Source organism: Octopus bimaculoides, chromosome 19 (genome assembly GCF_001194135.2).
Source record: "Octopus bimaculoides isolate UCB-OBI-ISO-001 chromosome 19, ASM119413v2, whole genome shotgun sequence".
NCBI lineage: Eukaryota > Metazoa > Mollusca > Cephalopoda > Octopoda > Octopodidae > Octopus > Octopus bimaculoides.
The window spans coordinates 41,736,671-41,752,149 of record NC_068999.1 but is presented as its reverse complement, the minus strand read 5'-3'; the positions used below and the strand labels follow the sequence as shown (position 1 = coordinate 41,752,149).

The 15,479-nt window shown below is 36.4% G+C and overlaps 2 protein-coding genes across 2 annotated transcripts in view; one reads left to right on the top strand and one right to left on the bottom strand.

Moving 5' to 3' along the window:
- Nucleotides 1-5,966, bottom strand: part of LOC106873570 (propionyl-CoA carboxylase beta chain, mitochondrial) — a 56,003-nt gene extending 50,037 nt beyond the window's left edge. Inside the window, exons 1-5 of the mRNA XM_014920999.2 lie at nucleotides 5,680-5,966; nucleotides 3,411-3,524; nucleotides 2,239-2,307; nucleotides 1,454-1,510; nucleotides 882-995 (exon numbers count right to left, since the gene is read on the bottom strand). Of these exons, the coding sequence (XP_014776485.1) occupies nucleotides 882-995; nucleotides 1,454-1,510; nucleotides 2,239-2,307; nucleotides 3,411-3,524; nucleotides 5,680-5,919 (594 nt within the window). The 5' untranslated portion in view covers nucleotides 5,920-5,966. The remainder of the gene's footprint in view (nucleotides 1-881; nucleotides 996-1,453; nucleotides 1,511-2,238; nucleotides 2,308-3,410; nucleotides 3,525-5,679) is intronic.
- Nucleotides 5,967-6,346: 380 nt separating this feature from the next.
- LOC106873572 (alpha-1,2-mannosyltransferase ALG9-like) overlaps nucleotides 6,347-15,479 on the top strand; it is a 16,774-nt gene continuing 7,641 nt past the window's right edge. The window contains 9 exon segments of the mRNA XM_052974832.1: nucleotides 6,347-6,494; nucleotides 8,910-9,057; nucleotides 10,085-10,216; nucleotides 11,097-11,167; nucleotides 11,661-11,823; nucleotides 12,546-12,607; nucleotides 13,294-13,378; nucleotides 14,081-14,186; nucleotides 14,812-14,917. Coding sequence (XP_052830792.1) covers nucleotides 6,409-6,494; nucleotides 8,910-9,057; nucleotides 10,085-10,216; nucleotides 11,097-11,167; nucleotides 11,661-11,823; nucleotides 12,546-12,607; nucleotides 13,294-13,378; nucleotides 14,081-14,186; nucleotides 14,812-14,917 — 959 coding nt within the window. The 5' untranslated portion in view covers nucleotides 6,347-6,408.

The following is a 15,479-nucleotide window of genomic DNA, read 5'->3' as shown; positions in this document are numbered from 1 at the left end:
ATAGCCTCGGGCCGACCAAAGCCTTGTGAGTGGATTTGGTAGGCGGAAATTGAAAGAAGCCCGTCGTATATATGTATATATATGTGTTTGTGTGTCTGTGTTTGTCCCCCCAACATCGCTTGACAACCGATGCTGGTGTGTTTACGTCCCCGTAACTTAGCGGTTCGGCAAAAGAGTTCGATAGAATAAGTACTAGGCTTCCAAAGAATTTGTCCTGGGGTTGATTTGCTCGACTAAAGGCGGTGCTCCAGCATGGCCGCAGTCAAATGACTGAAACAAGTAAAAGAGTAAATACCAATAAGCAACAATTTCATTCCCGGGCAACGCCGGGTGGCTCTGCTAGTTTTATATATAAATAAGGACAAAAGATAGAATACGGATGGTAAATCAAATTCATACACTTGTCAATGTTATCTAGGGATTGTCTTTTGAGATGTGACATCAATCATCATTTGTTACTTTAAGAACGCTGGTTCACATACTTCCCTTGTACACGCACACACATACACTCACAGAGTTGAAACGCTGTTTGATTTTCTTTTTCAGCATTCAATGTTCACCATCCACTTCCACTGTACACACACACACAATCATTCACATAATACCTCCCTTTTACATACATGCACATATACTCAAGAGTTGAAACGCTGTTCTGATTTGATTTGATTTTTTTTCCACCGTAGAATTTCCATCGTCCCACTACCATGTTTGCCATCACCCCTTCCTTCCATATTCATCTACCAGCTCTTCCTTTCTCATTCATATGTTATGACAGAAAAACACAAGAGTATTATTACGGTAGATGAAGCAGTTAAAGAGAAACAGAGAGGGAAGAAGAAAGGAGGAACTAGAAATTAATTTTTCAAAAACGCAAAAAATACCTGAAAAATATCAGCATAACCAGCAAGGGACTCAACTCCCTCCTGAATTCTAGCTCCACCGGAATCATTAAGACCAATTACTGGAGCGCCAACTAACATAGCTTGGTCCATTATCTGTAAAATAAAAATGTACAAATGCAGATATGAATAAATAAAATGGTACCCAATTATAATCACAGTCTATTTACTAAAACCAGTAAAAGAATACATCTAATTAGAACAATCAATAATACGCATTTTGTTTATATGTATGTGTGTCTGTGTATGTTAACTCCATTATCACCAGCTGGCTGGCCGAGAGCTCCCACTGCATCTGGTAATGACCAACCAGCCTCAATCTGCTGACTGCTTGTTGTGTTTGAGGTCAAGCATTGCATGAGGTATTTTGGTGTAATACCATTCCTAAAACTTCTGCAATACAGGCTTTAGAGTTCAGGATTCACAGCCACAAAGAAGAGCAGATTCTACAGTTACATAAAAGAAGCCGACCTCAGCCAATATTCCTGGAAGTCTAGAGAAAAACCATAAAATACTAAAAAAAATATTTCTAACAATTAATTATCATTACTTACCTTACAAACCTTTTTGGCATGAGCCCCAGATAAGCTGCCTCCAAATACTGTAAAGTCCTGAAAGTGTAAATGTTTTACAGACACTGTGAGCAACATAGAGAAAATGGTCTGCTTCTAGTTAGATTTATATGATGGGGCTTCAGTCCCAAAACAATATCAGTTCAATTCGCCTTTACATATATTGTTAATGTTCTTGATTTTATTCCCTTGCTCTACATAAGAACTTAATATTTTACCACTGTTGATAAAATATATCCCACCGTCAGCTGTAATACTCGGTAAATTTTCAGATTAACACCCGCACGATTTTCACAAGGGTGTTAGGGTCAGGGTTAGTTTTTGGGTTAGGGTTACGGATGGAATTCCCTAACCCTAAAAACCTAACCCTGACCCTAAAACCCTAAAACCTTAGTGAAAATTGTACGGGTGTTAATCTGAAAATTTACCTAATAATCTTAAGTATTCATTTCTTAACTTCAGATTTAGTAATATTAAGCAAATGAGGGATAATCTCCCCTTGGCTATCTAACACAGACTACATTTTTTTCCCCTTTTTTATGCCTTAGAAAAGGGAGGACAGTATTCATGACCATTTTGTAAATCCTCCAAGAACGGTAAAAAAAAAACAGTTACTCTAACTGAAGATCTAGACCAACTGCTAGCAACAGGATTAAATCTACCTTTCAATTAGAAATCCATTTCTTAAAATGGCAATCAGTGTATGGAGACTTAAATGTTTAGATTACTGACGTATATATTTGTTAATGCAAATACAAGCTACTCACCTGGCTAAATATAAATACTTGTTGACCAAATATTTTCCCTCTACCTGTAATAACACTGTCACCAGGATACTGGAAAATAAAACAAACAGTTTTGTTATACACCAAAATATACTGTAATAAAGAAAACTGCTTAATAATTAATTTGGAGTATGTAAATTTTACTAAAAGAAAGCAATTATTAAAGTCTACACTCTCTGGAAAATTCTTATAAATTCCTATTAAACAATTTTTTGTTTTTAATCAAAATGTGGGTTTTGAAGTTTTTGTTATTGAAGATTACAACAACATGATCCAATCACAAAACTAATTTTTAGTCATTGCAACATAGCTTACAGTGAAAGAGCATTTTTTAATGTCTCTGTTTATACTTCTGCAAACATAAAGGTTGGCTACTCTCTACAGACGTATCAGTAAAACCATTTCTCTAAATTATAAGTTTAATCCAGTATCAGCCAAATTATGTTGAATTCCAGAGTCCTTTCATACTTGCTGGGTGACGTTGATGAAATAGAAAGCTGAATAAGTGATTGTCAATTGTACCTAATATAAACTTGTGCCATTTTCTGTCCAGTAAAGTATTTGATTCATCATCATCATTTAAATGTCCATTGTCCCAAACTGGCATGCTGTGCCAGGATCCAGTCTGATTTGCATGGTTTTCCATGGTTGGATGCCCTTCTTAACGTCAACCACTCCAAGAGTGTAATGGGTGCTTTCACGTGCCACCGGCAAGGGTGCCATTTGCATGACACTAGTATCTGCCATGACTGTTATTTTGCTCAGCTTGATGGGTCTTTTTCTCAAGCATGACATAATGCCAAAGATCTTGGTCATTGCCTCTGTGAGGCCCAACACTCAAAAGAAACTCAGCCACCTTGCCTCCGTGAGGCCTGCTTGAAAGGAACTTAGCCACCTCATCTCCGTGAGGCCCAACACTGGAAAGGAACTTGGCCACTTTGCCTCTGTGAGGCCCAAAAGAATAACCATTATTATTGGAGATAAATTCTTAGTGTCTTTGGATGCTTGATATTCTAAATCTTTTTACTAAGCGAATGAATACTATTAAACGAATAAAGAACACAAAAGGAAATCAAAGATAACATCAAAAAAGTTGGGAATTAGCTATAAAGCATCCATTCATTTCTTTGATGTCTATTTTTCTGTATTATTACCTTTTCCTTCTCCATTCCAAAGTCGATACAGCTATGCTCCAAAAACTGATCATATTCCACAAAAGAACCAGGATCAAGTAAGACGTGGATTCTTTGACGAGCTGTTAATTTACCCTGCACAGAAAAACAAAATACAGAAAATATATTTAAGCTGAAATGAATTTATAAATAGAAATATAAATATTTCTAAATCTCTCAAAGAGAGATATTCAGTAACATTTGCCACCAAGTGGCTGTCCTGTCAGGGGTGACTGCTACTGTTGTTTAGCCCCAATATTTACTGGATGGGAGTGCTGAACTCCCTGTTCGAAAATATAAGGACACAGATATTGTGTCGTATAGCTAGCTGGAAATGATGTTTCCTGGGGCTAAGCAACAGTAGCAGTCGTCCCTTCCAGGAGAGCCACATTATGTTGGCAAAATTATTGTTATAACCACATTGACTCCTGTTCCTCACACCCAACACTATACAGGCACTTTCCATTAGACTCATACCCTGCATTCCATTATCCATCTTCCATTGCAAAACACGTTTGGGGCAATTCCTGAACAAGTTATCTCCCCTGTACTTACCATTTCTCCAACTCAATACCAGAGCATTTTCAAGACACAAATATCCAGAGGAATATGAATACAAACAATGAAATCTATTCTTGTATATAACAGATAGAGAGCCCTTTATGTGGTTGCTCGGCCTACTGGAAAGAGCAGCAACCTTTCCTGAAATTATGTCATATCAATATAGAAAAAGACATTATTTACGTCTTATGCCTTAAGATGAGATAATGACAGCTTGGGCACTTTTGATCACAGGTAAGCTTGTTTAAGGCTGACTTAAGACTGAACAACAGGTAATTATTATTGAGTCCCTCAGCCAAAATGCTAAATTCAATCCCAGCTCAGCACAGGTATTAAAAAGCGTTTAATTCAAGATGCTACCATTTTTGCTTCTTAACTGTCTCAAACCATCTTGAATAAATGAAGACTTTAAATAATGTAATACTAGATATGTTATTTGATAAGAGATGGGACAGTTTACAGCTGGAAAAGTGGGGGGGGGGGTTGGCTCACACACAAATGCAGACACACATCACATATTCCTACGAAATGAAACTTGGAATTTCGAAAAATATTGTGATGTGTGTCACAAAAAAAAAAAATTGTGAATCGTAAAGTATGTGTATGTGCCCAACAATTTTATTTCTCACATTAGGTCCGATACAATCGTAATGTGCATTATCCAAATAGTATCTATAGAAAATTTCATTAAAATTTCCGATTTTGTTTTTTAAGTTATGAGGAACAGAAACTGATTTGTGTGAATTTTCCGAAACTCCTCTCCCCACCCTCGGGAGGAAAAAAAACAACTTTTTACAACAAATTCCGATACAATCGGAATCTGCACCATCAAAAGCGAATTTGTAGAAGATTTCATGAAAAAATATCAATTTTTCTGGAAGTTATGAGGAAACAAAATCGATGAGGTTACACCTGTTGTAGGTATGCCGCTGAATTGGGACATTCGATGCAATGTCACATATTTAAAGGTGAAGGAAACATTTAAATTGAATTTCGCAACATGTACGCTTTTCTCCAAGGAAATGACGAGGGTTAATATAGCAATGTATATATGTAGTAAATATATTAAGTATATCGACTTACACACTTGCCTCTGACGTGTATCCATAACTGTACCAAGCAACAACAACAGACATTCTTGACAACTTTGCTGCTACTAACGAAAGAATGTGCAACAATAATTGTTTCTACCTTAAGCACAGGGCCTGAAACTTACGGGAAAGGGGCCGGTCGATTATATTGACCCTAGTATTCAATTGGTACTTATTTAACCGACTCCGAGAGGATGAAAGGCAAAGTTGACCTCAGCGGAATTTCAACGCAGAACGTGAAAACGAAAAAAATACCGTTTAGCATTTTTTTTGTCCGGTGTGCGAACGGTTCGGCCAGCTTTAAATAATAATAACAATAATAATAAAGGTGAACGTAGTAATTGTTCTTCGTTCTCTGACGAAGGACACAGCACTAAATGTTAGTTTAATTATGTAGCTCGGCTTCGGTGATAAGAAACTACTTATAAAAGTACAGAAGACAGGGAACAATCAGCTAAGAATGAGAAAAGCACCCAAGTCACTTGAAGCATTTAAATGTTAACTTTTTAAAATATGTCATAAATCAGCAAAGAAATAAGTTTCAAAAAAAAAACCCCTTTAGTCTAATTTAATAATGAGAAAAAGTTAAAATCACAAACCTTTTTATGTTGATTATCGATCCGTCGTTTGCCTCCTCCTTCCAAAGCTTTCGCCCGGGTGTTTTCAATTCTTTTCTTCACGTTAATAGTTTGCATGGCCGTTGCAGAAGCATCTGCATAATTTCTACTGGGTATTCTCAGTAAATTAGAAGTTACACCTATATATTTACTAACAGCCCGTGTCCTTGACCACATGGCTGTCAGATCCAGATCTCTCAACACTAACTTTGCAATGGACATCTTCCACAATAACGAGCACCGTGTTGTGCTTTTATAGTCATTCAGAGCTTAGGATTATATAAAAAAAATTAAAAAAAGTGTTAGCATTTCTAAAACATAAGAATAATCGCTATAATATATTCAAAAATTATTTTTTGATATTTTAAAAATATTTTCTAAAAACATATCTCTTATTTTTTATTCATTTCATAAATATATGATGATTGTTTTCGTATAAATTAATTACATTGACCGGCAACATTCATTGCGAGCCACTGGTTATATATTCGTTTATATATAAGCACACATACATATAAGATTTCTAAAACGTAATAAACAATCGTTATAACATAATCAAAAATTATTTTTCCATATTTCAAAATTATTTCTTGCTTTATTATTTTTTTTTATATCTATATATAAATATCATAAGTTAATTACATTGAAATGTACTATTCAGTGCGGACCAGTGATTCAGCTGGGTTAGGTTGTTTGTTCACAAAAAGCTTTATGGGGGCCTCAAGTAAACGAAGAGGCGGCGATCAAAGGAAACGTGTTGTCGAAGCTACCTCTAATGTACGACAAAATAACATCAAGTAAGGATAAAATGCATTATCGATCTTTGCATATATATATATACCATTATTATATTATCGAGCACCGTCCAAAAAGAAAGGACATTTCTCTTGCTAGAACAACAATTAGATAATCATAATTTATTTCTGTTGATCGTCTGCTACATATATACATGTTGCAATTATACACACATCATGCTTATATATATATATATATATATATATATATATATATATATATACATATATACATACATATATACAAAATGCTGTCTTAAGGTATGAGCATACTTGGCAGTTAACGCGAGGGCCTCACGGGTCTAGGGACCTAATTATGATCCACGTATATAAATAAAAACTATAGGGTCCACAGCATTGATTTGCCCGGGGGTAAATGTTGCTAAAACAGCCCGAAATGTACGTGTGTGTGTGTTTTACTTGTTTCTTGCGGCTATGCAGTCTAATGAGAGTTTTAGTCGGGCTAATCGACTTCAATACTTATTCTGTCCGCCCCTTTTGCCGAATCGCTAAGTTGCGGGAACGTAAACAAGCCAACACCGGTTGTGAAGTGGTGGTGGTGGGTGGGGGGTTAAACACGAAGACACGTACGCGCGCGTGCATATACATGATGGGCTTCTTTCAGTTCCCGTCTAACAAATCCACTCACAAGGCTTTGGTCGGCCCGGGGCTATAGTAGAAGACACATGCCCAAGGATCACATGGATAGGGAGCAAGCTCCTTATTATACAGCCACATCTACGCCTTGTCTTCTCGTCCACCTGATGTTACGCGCCTTACGGTTATTTCAAATGTGTTCCTCGTATGCATTTAACAATAAATTTACCAATAGATCGATAATTAACTGATGTCAAGAACAAAAGTTCATGTGACTAACATTATTATATGATTATATGCTGTCACCAATTTACGATCACCCTTCTGAAAGCGAATTCAAAACTCGTCATAAGCTAACAGTAAGGGAATGTGTACGAAGTCGCTAACTTCGGCCTACTGGAAATACCAGTCTAATCATACCCTAAATTCCTTAAAAGAAGGACATTTTGAATAACGTAATTCGAGATCTGCTATGTCTGAAAAGAAAAAAAATCAGATCAAAGTGAAACATCTTTGACCCTCGGTGTCCTAGATCGAGATTTACCTGGATCACAACCTGTTGTGCTCGACGTTGCTTTTTATTCATCATAAAGCGACGTCCTTGAATAAGTACCAGTAATATACTGTGCCGTTTATACTCATTTCCTGAAAAATGTAACAAACATTAGAGATACCCGCCAGTGGGCGAAAGGCTTGTTTACGTTGAGCGTAAGAAAGTAATGAGGACTCATTAGACATAAGTAAAGTTATATATATATATAAAAAAAAGTGGGATCCTTGTTAAGACAGAATTTTTTTCTTCTGGCAACACCGCATCTGTCCAATGTAATGGACGTCTAAATAGATTCAGTAAAATAGATTCAATAAGCCTTTTGAACTCAAAGAACCTATGATATCCTTTCTTTCAAATCAAAGGGGTAACGTCGGCGTAAATAAGTATATTTTGAGGTAATTGGTTAAAAAGCTCCCCGGCCCCTGATTTAGACGGGTTTCACCCTGCTTCCTTCAGTTGTATAGGTTTTGTAACAAATTCTTAAGGTATTCATTAAGTCACGTTCTGTTTTGTTTTTTGTGTACTGAATATTGAAGCAATACAATATCGATTAAACACCAGATTGTTGTGAAACGAGTACAATCACTCATGTTGTTGTTCCAGTATTTAACTGGTACTTTATTTTATCAAACCCGGAAGGATACAGTCATGGTCCCCCGCCCGCTGTCATGCAGGATTTAAACTCAAATGATAAGGTCCATAACTAAATACCACAAGTCATTTTGTTCAGTGCTCTGTCTCTCACCGCTCTCTCTTTGTCGATGCGATATTAAGCAGACGAATGAACACGTGTATAAAACAAATAGATATAAATCTGCTCATTAAGACAGTCAAGATCGAATGGTTATCTGCCCCTGGTTTTTAAATAACTCATTTCGGTTTTTATATTCCAAATGCTTTAATTTTTTTTAAAACAGTAATTGGTTGTGTGGTTAAAATTTCGTTTCCCAAACATACGGTTTCGGGTTCAATCCCACTGCCAGACGCCTTAGGCAAGTGTTTTCTACCACAACTCCGAGCTGGCCAAAGTGTTGTTAGTGAATTTGGTAGATAGAAACTGAAAGAAGCCCGTCGTGTATGTGTGGGTGTGTGTTTGTCCCACTCTACCGTTTGACAACCGATTTTGGTTTGTTTACGTCCCTATATCTTAGCGTTTCGGTATTAGAGCCGATAGCTGTGACCCCTTAATACGAAGAAAGAGTGGCTTGACCTGAGGAAACTTCTTGATCTCCGAACTAAAATGAAATAATTTCTCAATTCTTTTTCAGAAATAATGATGTGGTCAGTATTCCACAAGATGAACCCTGGACTCCAGGAAGCCATGCTGCTTTCAAAATACTGATGTCTGCACGCTTATGTGCTGCCCTCTGGACCGGAATTTCTGATTGTGATGAGACATACAATTACTGGGAACCTGTAAGGATGAATTATCTTTTCCTAACTGTTTTCTTAGCAAGGATACTTGCTAATACTTTATCTCCACCTTCCTTTCTCCATTTTCTGCTCGGGTAGTCATGTATCTCCTCTACAGCAAGACCCCTTTTCAATACTGTACCCCACTCTGTTGAGGGAGTTCTTGTCTTGCAAGTTATTTAGCAACTTCACTAGGGTCAGCGCCATGCAAAAATGTACTCAATATGCTTTCTGAAGTGGCTGGCATTAGGAATATCTCACCATAAAAACCATGCCAAAGCAGACGTTGTAACTCAACACAGTTCTCTTCCTCACTGGATTCTGTCAAACCCTCTAACTCATGCCAGCATGGAATACAGGCAGTAATTCTTTAGCATTACTCTGTCAAATGTAATGCTTATTTTCCTCTTATCTTAAACCAATAACAGAAAAAAAAGGTTCCATAGCCTTCTCCAGTTCTGTTGAAGACTGTTATAAGCTAATGGAAAATATTAACTATACAAAGCTTCAAAGATGGTGGATTGGCAGAATCAGAATTGTCAACAGATAAAGTGCCTTATAGTATTTATATCCTTTGATGTTCTGAGTTCGAATCTTGGTGGGTTCTAATTTGCTTTACCCTCTTACAGGATCAATAAAAGTAAAGCATTAGTCAAGTATTAGGTTAATGTATTAGGTTTTATACGTATATTAGAAATGTATTATACAATGCTTATGTACCTTAGGGTACTGAACAGCTAACTAAGGGGTGAGTAGTCCATATCCTGACTCTAAAAAGAAAGCACCCACTGTAAAGTGGTTGGCATTAAGAAGGGCATCCAGCCATAGAAACCATGCAAATGCTGACATTGAGGTCTGATGCAGCTCTCTGGCTTTCTCAAACCCTCTCAATGTGTCCAATGCATGCCAGTATGGAAAACAGACATTGAATGATGGTGATGGTGGTGGTGGTGGTACCACCACTGCCATTCAGATCTACCATTCTTCAGTTTATCTCTTTTATTTGCTTTTCATTTTCCTTTCTTTTCAGACGCACTACTTATTGTTTAACAAAGGTTTCCAAACATGGGAATATTCTCCATCTTACGCTATCCGTTCCTATGCCTATTTGACTCTACATGCTTTTCCAATGAAAATCTATGCTTTTATCAATGTAAATAAGGTAAGGAATTCAAATAATTGTGCTCTCTCTCATATAGAATTAACGACTCTTGAAATCTAACCAAGTATTAAAGTAAGATGGCCATGAACCAAATGGAATAGCTATGAGTTCAAATCTACCTCAAATTATTTTGTCATTTTCTGCGAAAAACACTTGTCAAGGGTAGCTAAACTTGTTAGTTTTAACTACCCTGGAACGTTAAAAACTGCCCTGGTACTAAAGCCATACTCCATGCAGACTTTTAAGCTAGCTCCTGGATAGGGTTAATTGGACCTGCACAGCCCAAAACTAAAAAGAGCTAAATAGCATGACTATATAATACATCTATAATGACTATATACCCTGGTGGTGTTTGATCAAAGGTTAAGGATGGATGAGAATTAATTCTGTAATGCAATCATTCTATTGTTCCAGTCCCTAGTTGAATTCCAGCTGTTGGCCAATTTGTTTCAAAGTCCTTAGCTCAACATAAAATTAACAAAGCAAATATCATTTATCTTCCCCCTTGATCTCTGACGTCATCTGACAAATGCCAAGCTTTATCTGCTAGAAATAGCAGCCCAAATGCTTTTATATCATATCCCAATGTTGTCTGTTCTGGAACCAAATGAAGGGCAGATTTTGAATCCTAGGATCATCCTGATTCCAAAAAGGTATGATATGTCTGTGTAGAGCAAATGTAGACTGAGATACAAGGGTCCTGGATAGACAGACAGAATTTCACTTTAATTATTATACCTGAGTCGAACTCCTGAACTATTGAAAGCAAAAAGTTAATGCTATAAAAATTGATATAATCTAACAATTACTGGTCATGTGCCTAAATTTGAAGCTATTATTAACAACTTATATATTTTCTTTTTTTTTTGTTTTTTTCCAGATCTTTTTATTTTATTTCCTGAGATGTATCCTTGCTATTGCATGCTCTGTGACAGAGTTATATTTTTATAAGTAAGTTTCTTTTCAATGCCTATGTCTTGCTACCATACAACATTCCACTTTATCAAGTGTGAACTAAATGACTTAAAACACACACACACACACTCTCTCTCTCTCTCTCTCTCTCTCTCTCTCTAACACATGATATGTCAAATGAAACCCCTGTCATCCAACCGATGCCTATCTGAAGATCCAGAGTTGCAACTAAGTTAAAGGCACCACCCAGCCACCCACTACCACGCCCTAGACAGTTTGCCAGTCTGAGGTTAGCCTCAAGTACTCGTTTTCACCTGAGTGGAGCATCATAAAATGAAATGCCCTGCTCAAGAACACAATGGGCAACCTGTGTTTCAGGAATCATAACACAGGCCTTCATAATCATGAACCCAGCACCTTAACAATTAGGACACAGCACTATATCACGTGTTGAACATACACACACATACATACACGCACACATACACACACACATATTAATATGTCTGTTTCTTCTCTCTTTTTTCAGTGGAGTGTGTAAGCTGTTTGGTGCCAAAGTGGGACGTTTGATGCTATGGTTTATGTTGTTTAGCACAGGGATGTTCATATCCTGTTCATCTTATCTTCCCAGCAGTTTCTCTATGTATCTTATTATGGTTGCTATGGGAGCCTGGTATCAGAAGTCTTACCATGTAAGTATATAAAGAACAGTCCCAATTTCAATAAGTGTTGCCCATCAAATTTCTCCGGAAGCAAAATATATTTCAGCATCTGAAACACCAGACTGCCAACCTAAAAGTTTTAAGTTCAAATCCTTTGCAAGTATTTTATAGTGTGTGGCACAATTCCCTCATGTCTCAGTTCAGCTTGATACAATAGATGCTAGATTATGTTTCTAATGTTTCCATAGTTGCATTTGTTTTTCATAGGAGATTGAAAATGATACTAAATTGTAAGAAAACGAATCTAGTCTTATAAATATCACATGATGTCAAAATAATGAGACACAACTATGCACATACACGTGCACACACACATATACAGGCATGGCTGTATGGTTAAGAAGTTGTGGTATGCAACTGGTACTTAATTTATCGACCCCAAAAGGATGAAAGGCAATCAACCTCAGTAGAATTTGAACTCAGAACATAGAGACATACGAAATACCACTAAGCATTTCACCCAGCTTGCTAACGTTTCTACCAGCTCACCCACTTAACAAGGGTGATGTTCTGTCATAGAATGCCTGCCTCAACAAATTTTGTCTGATCCATACAAGTATGGAGAAGTGAATGTTGAAACAAAAATGATAGAACTTAGACCTTTACATGTTTTCTTTGTTAATATAATTTGTTAAAATCATTTATATTAATTCATGTTATTTATATAATTGTTTCTACTTTATTCACCACAGTTTGCTATTTTGTCTGTTGCTGCTAGTGCCTTTATTGGCTGGCCCTTTTCAGCAGTCCTTGGGTAAGATTTTTTTTTTTTTTTTTTTTTTTTTTGTAATTTATTAAAAACAGACATAAAAATGAATGAATGTTTGTTATTTTAGAATATTTGCCAACATATAAGACACACCCCTGTTTTACAAGTATGTTTTGCGGAAAAACCAAATTCAATGTTTTTTTATCATACATTCATTGAAAGTTGTTTTAAAGTGGTTTTGTGACAGAAAATATAAGATCTTGTGCTTGTAAAGACATGCTGTGACAGTATATTTGAAAAATATTGGGTCAGTGCATAATTATTGCAGCTTTTCTTCAACAAATTTTATTCAACAAAAACAATAACAATATTTAACAAAAACATCTTTAAATGATGGTCTAATCGTCTGCCAAGCAAATGAGAAGCAGTAATTGAAGTAGATGGTGAATATGCTCCAGAATAACCATTTAAAGATGTTTTTGTTACATATTGTTATCGTGTTTGTTGAATAAAATCTGTTGAAAAAATGCCGTAATAATTATGCACCAACCCAATACTATGGAAGCATAAATCTGTCCTATATAAACTACATTGTGCAAGTCCCAAATTTCAGTTTCATCCTCCTTTCAGGTCAACTGTATAGCTGTTTAAATTTTGGTCAAATAATTTCTTTTCTCATTTTCTTCACTTCTTTCCTTTTTCAAGACAGGTTTTACTCTTTGTTTTTACAGGATACCCATTGCTTGTGATGTTCTCATGAAAAAGAAAATAAGTTACTTCATCTACTGGTGTTTTGTTGCACTGCTTCTGTTTTTGGTAAATATTTTTCAATCTGTTTCTCTTTTTTTATTTCCCCATTGAATTTTTGTTGTTTATTTAAAAAAAAAAGGGAAATTGTTTTTCCTGTATTCTTTCTCTCTTACCACATTATAAATTAAATATGTCAGACACAGGTATGGCTACCTGGTTGAGAAGTTCCTTTCCCAACCATGTCATTTGGGTTGAATCCCACTGCATGGCACCTTCAGCAACCAAAGCCTGTGAGTGGATTTGGTAGATGGAATCAAAAAGAAAAGGTCAATATATGTGTGTGTGTGTTTGTTTGCATCCACTATTTGCTTATGCAAAAGTCCCAACATTGAAGCAGTATTGTTGTTAACACCTCTGTTGTTACTAAGTCGGCTGGGGCTCTAGTAGAAGACACTTGCCTCATACATGCAATTATTGGCAGTAACTACATGTACAAGTATCAACTACATGTGATTATTATTAATTAAGTACGCCAGCTCCTCTGGCTCCTGTGCCAGTGGCATGTAAAAAGCGCCCACTACACTCTCGGAGTGGTTGGCATTAGAAAGGGCATCCAGCTGTAGAAACCCTGCCAGATCAGATAGGGGCCTGGTGCAGCCTCCTGGCTTCCCAGACCCCAGTCGAACCGTCCAACTCATGCCAGCATGGAAAACAGACGGTGGCTTATTATTATTATTATCATTATTATTGGTTATTTCTTTATTTCAGCTCCCTGTGGTTGTTATTGACAGTTATTATTATGACAAATTGGTTATTGCTCCTTTGAATATCATCCTTTATAATATTTTCACTGAACACGGACCCGATATTTACGGTAAGTTGTAACCTTCCTTCTTACATCTACTTCGATATGCCAATTTATATATCCTCATCATCAAGCATCTTACATCTGTTTTTCCTTGTTGGCATGGGTTGGGTGAGTTTCACAGCTTCTCAGTTCTGAATGTAGTCCTCCATCATTTAACATACACAATAACAGAGAAAAACCTGCCAACTCTGTTGTTGTGTATATCATGTTGTTTTTTGGTATTTTGGGTTTTTCTTTGGGTGGGGGGGGTTCTGTGTTTTTTGTGGTTGGATGTTCTTCCTATCACCAATCATTTTTACAATGGCAACATTTTGGGTGCATTTTGTCACCAACACAAGAGAAAGGATAAAAATGGTTGGCATTAGGAAGGGCATCTGGTTATAGAGACCATGCCGAAGCAGACACTGGACCACAATGCAGTTCTTGGGCTCTTCAGATTCTTTCAAACCATCCAATCCACTACACCAGCATGGAACACAGATGTTAAATAATAATGATAATGATAATGATAATGATAATGATAATGATAATGATGAGGATGATGATTGATGTTGATATGAAATTTCAACCAGAAATTATATTAAAAACCATTTTTTATTTTTGTTATTATCTAATATATTTTATTTTACAGGAACAGAACCATTTTCTTTCTATTTTCTCAATGGCTTCCTAAACTTTAATATTGCATTTTTGTTGGCCCTCATATGTCTTCCAATAGCAGTGAGTATTTGCTTTTAGTTTTTGTTAATAACACTTCTTATAGATTCATTCTGCGTTTACTTATTTATGCAAGTTAAAAACGAAAATCCTACTTCAAAGCTCAGTTTGAAACCACGTGGTTCTAGTTTCAGTTCTAGTGCGTGGCACCTTGGCTCATTAGTGTCTTGTGTGTGAATTTGGTAGGAGGAAGCTGTGGAAACCTGTCGTATAAGGATCTGCTATAATAATGCTCTTGTGTTTTTCTGTCACAACATATGAATGAGAAAGGAAGGGGTGATAGATGAATAAGGAAGGAAGGAGTGATGGCAAACTTGGTCTTGGGATGATGGAAATTCTACGGTGAAAAACGAAATCAAACAGCATTTCAATTCTGTGTGAGTATATGTGTGTGTATGTAAAAGGGAGTCATGTGAATGTTTGTGTGTGTGTGTGTGTGTGCAATGGAAGTGGAATGGTGAACATTCAATGCTGAAAAGAAAAATCAAACAGCGTTTCAACTCTGTTTCTCGGGACCGTCATCGCCATTTGATGTTTAAAAAATTCCATTATATTTTTATAAATAAACATGATTATGAATTG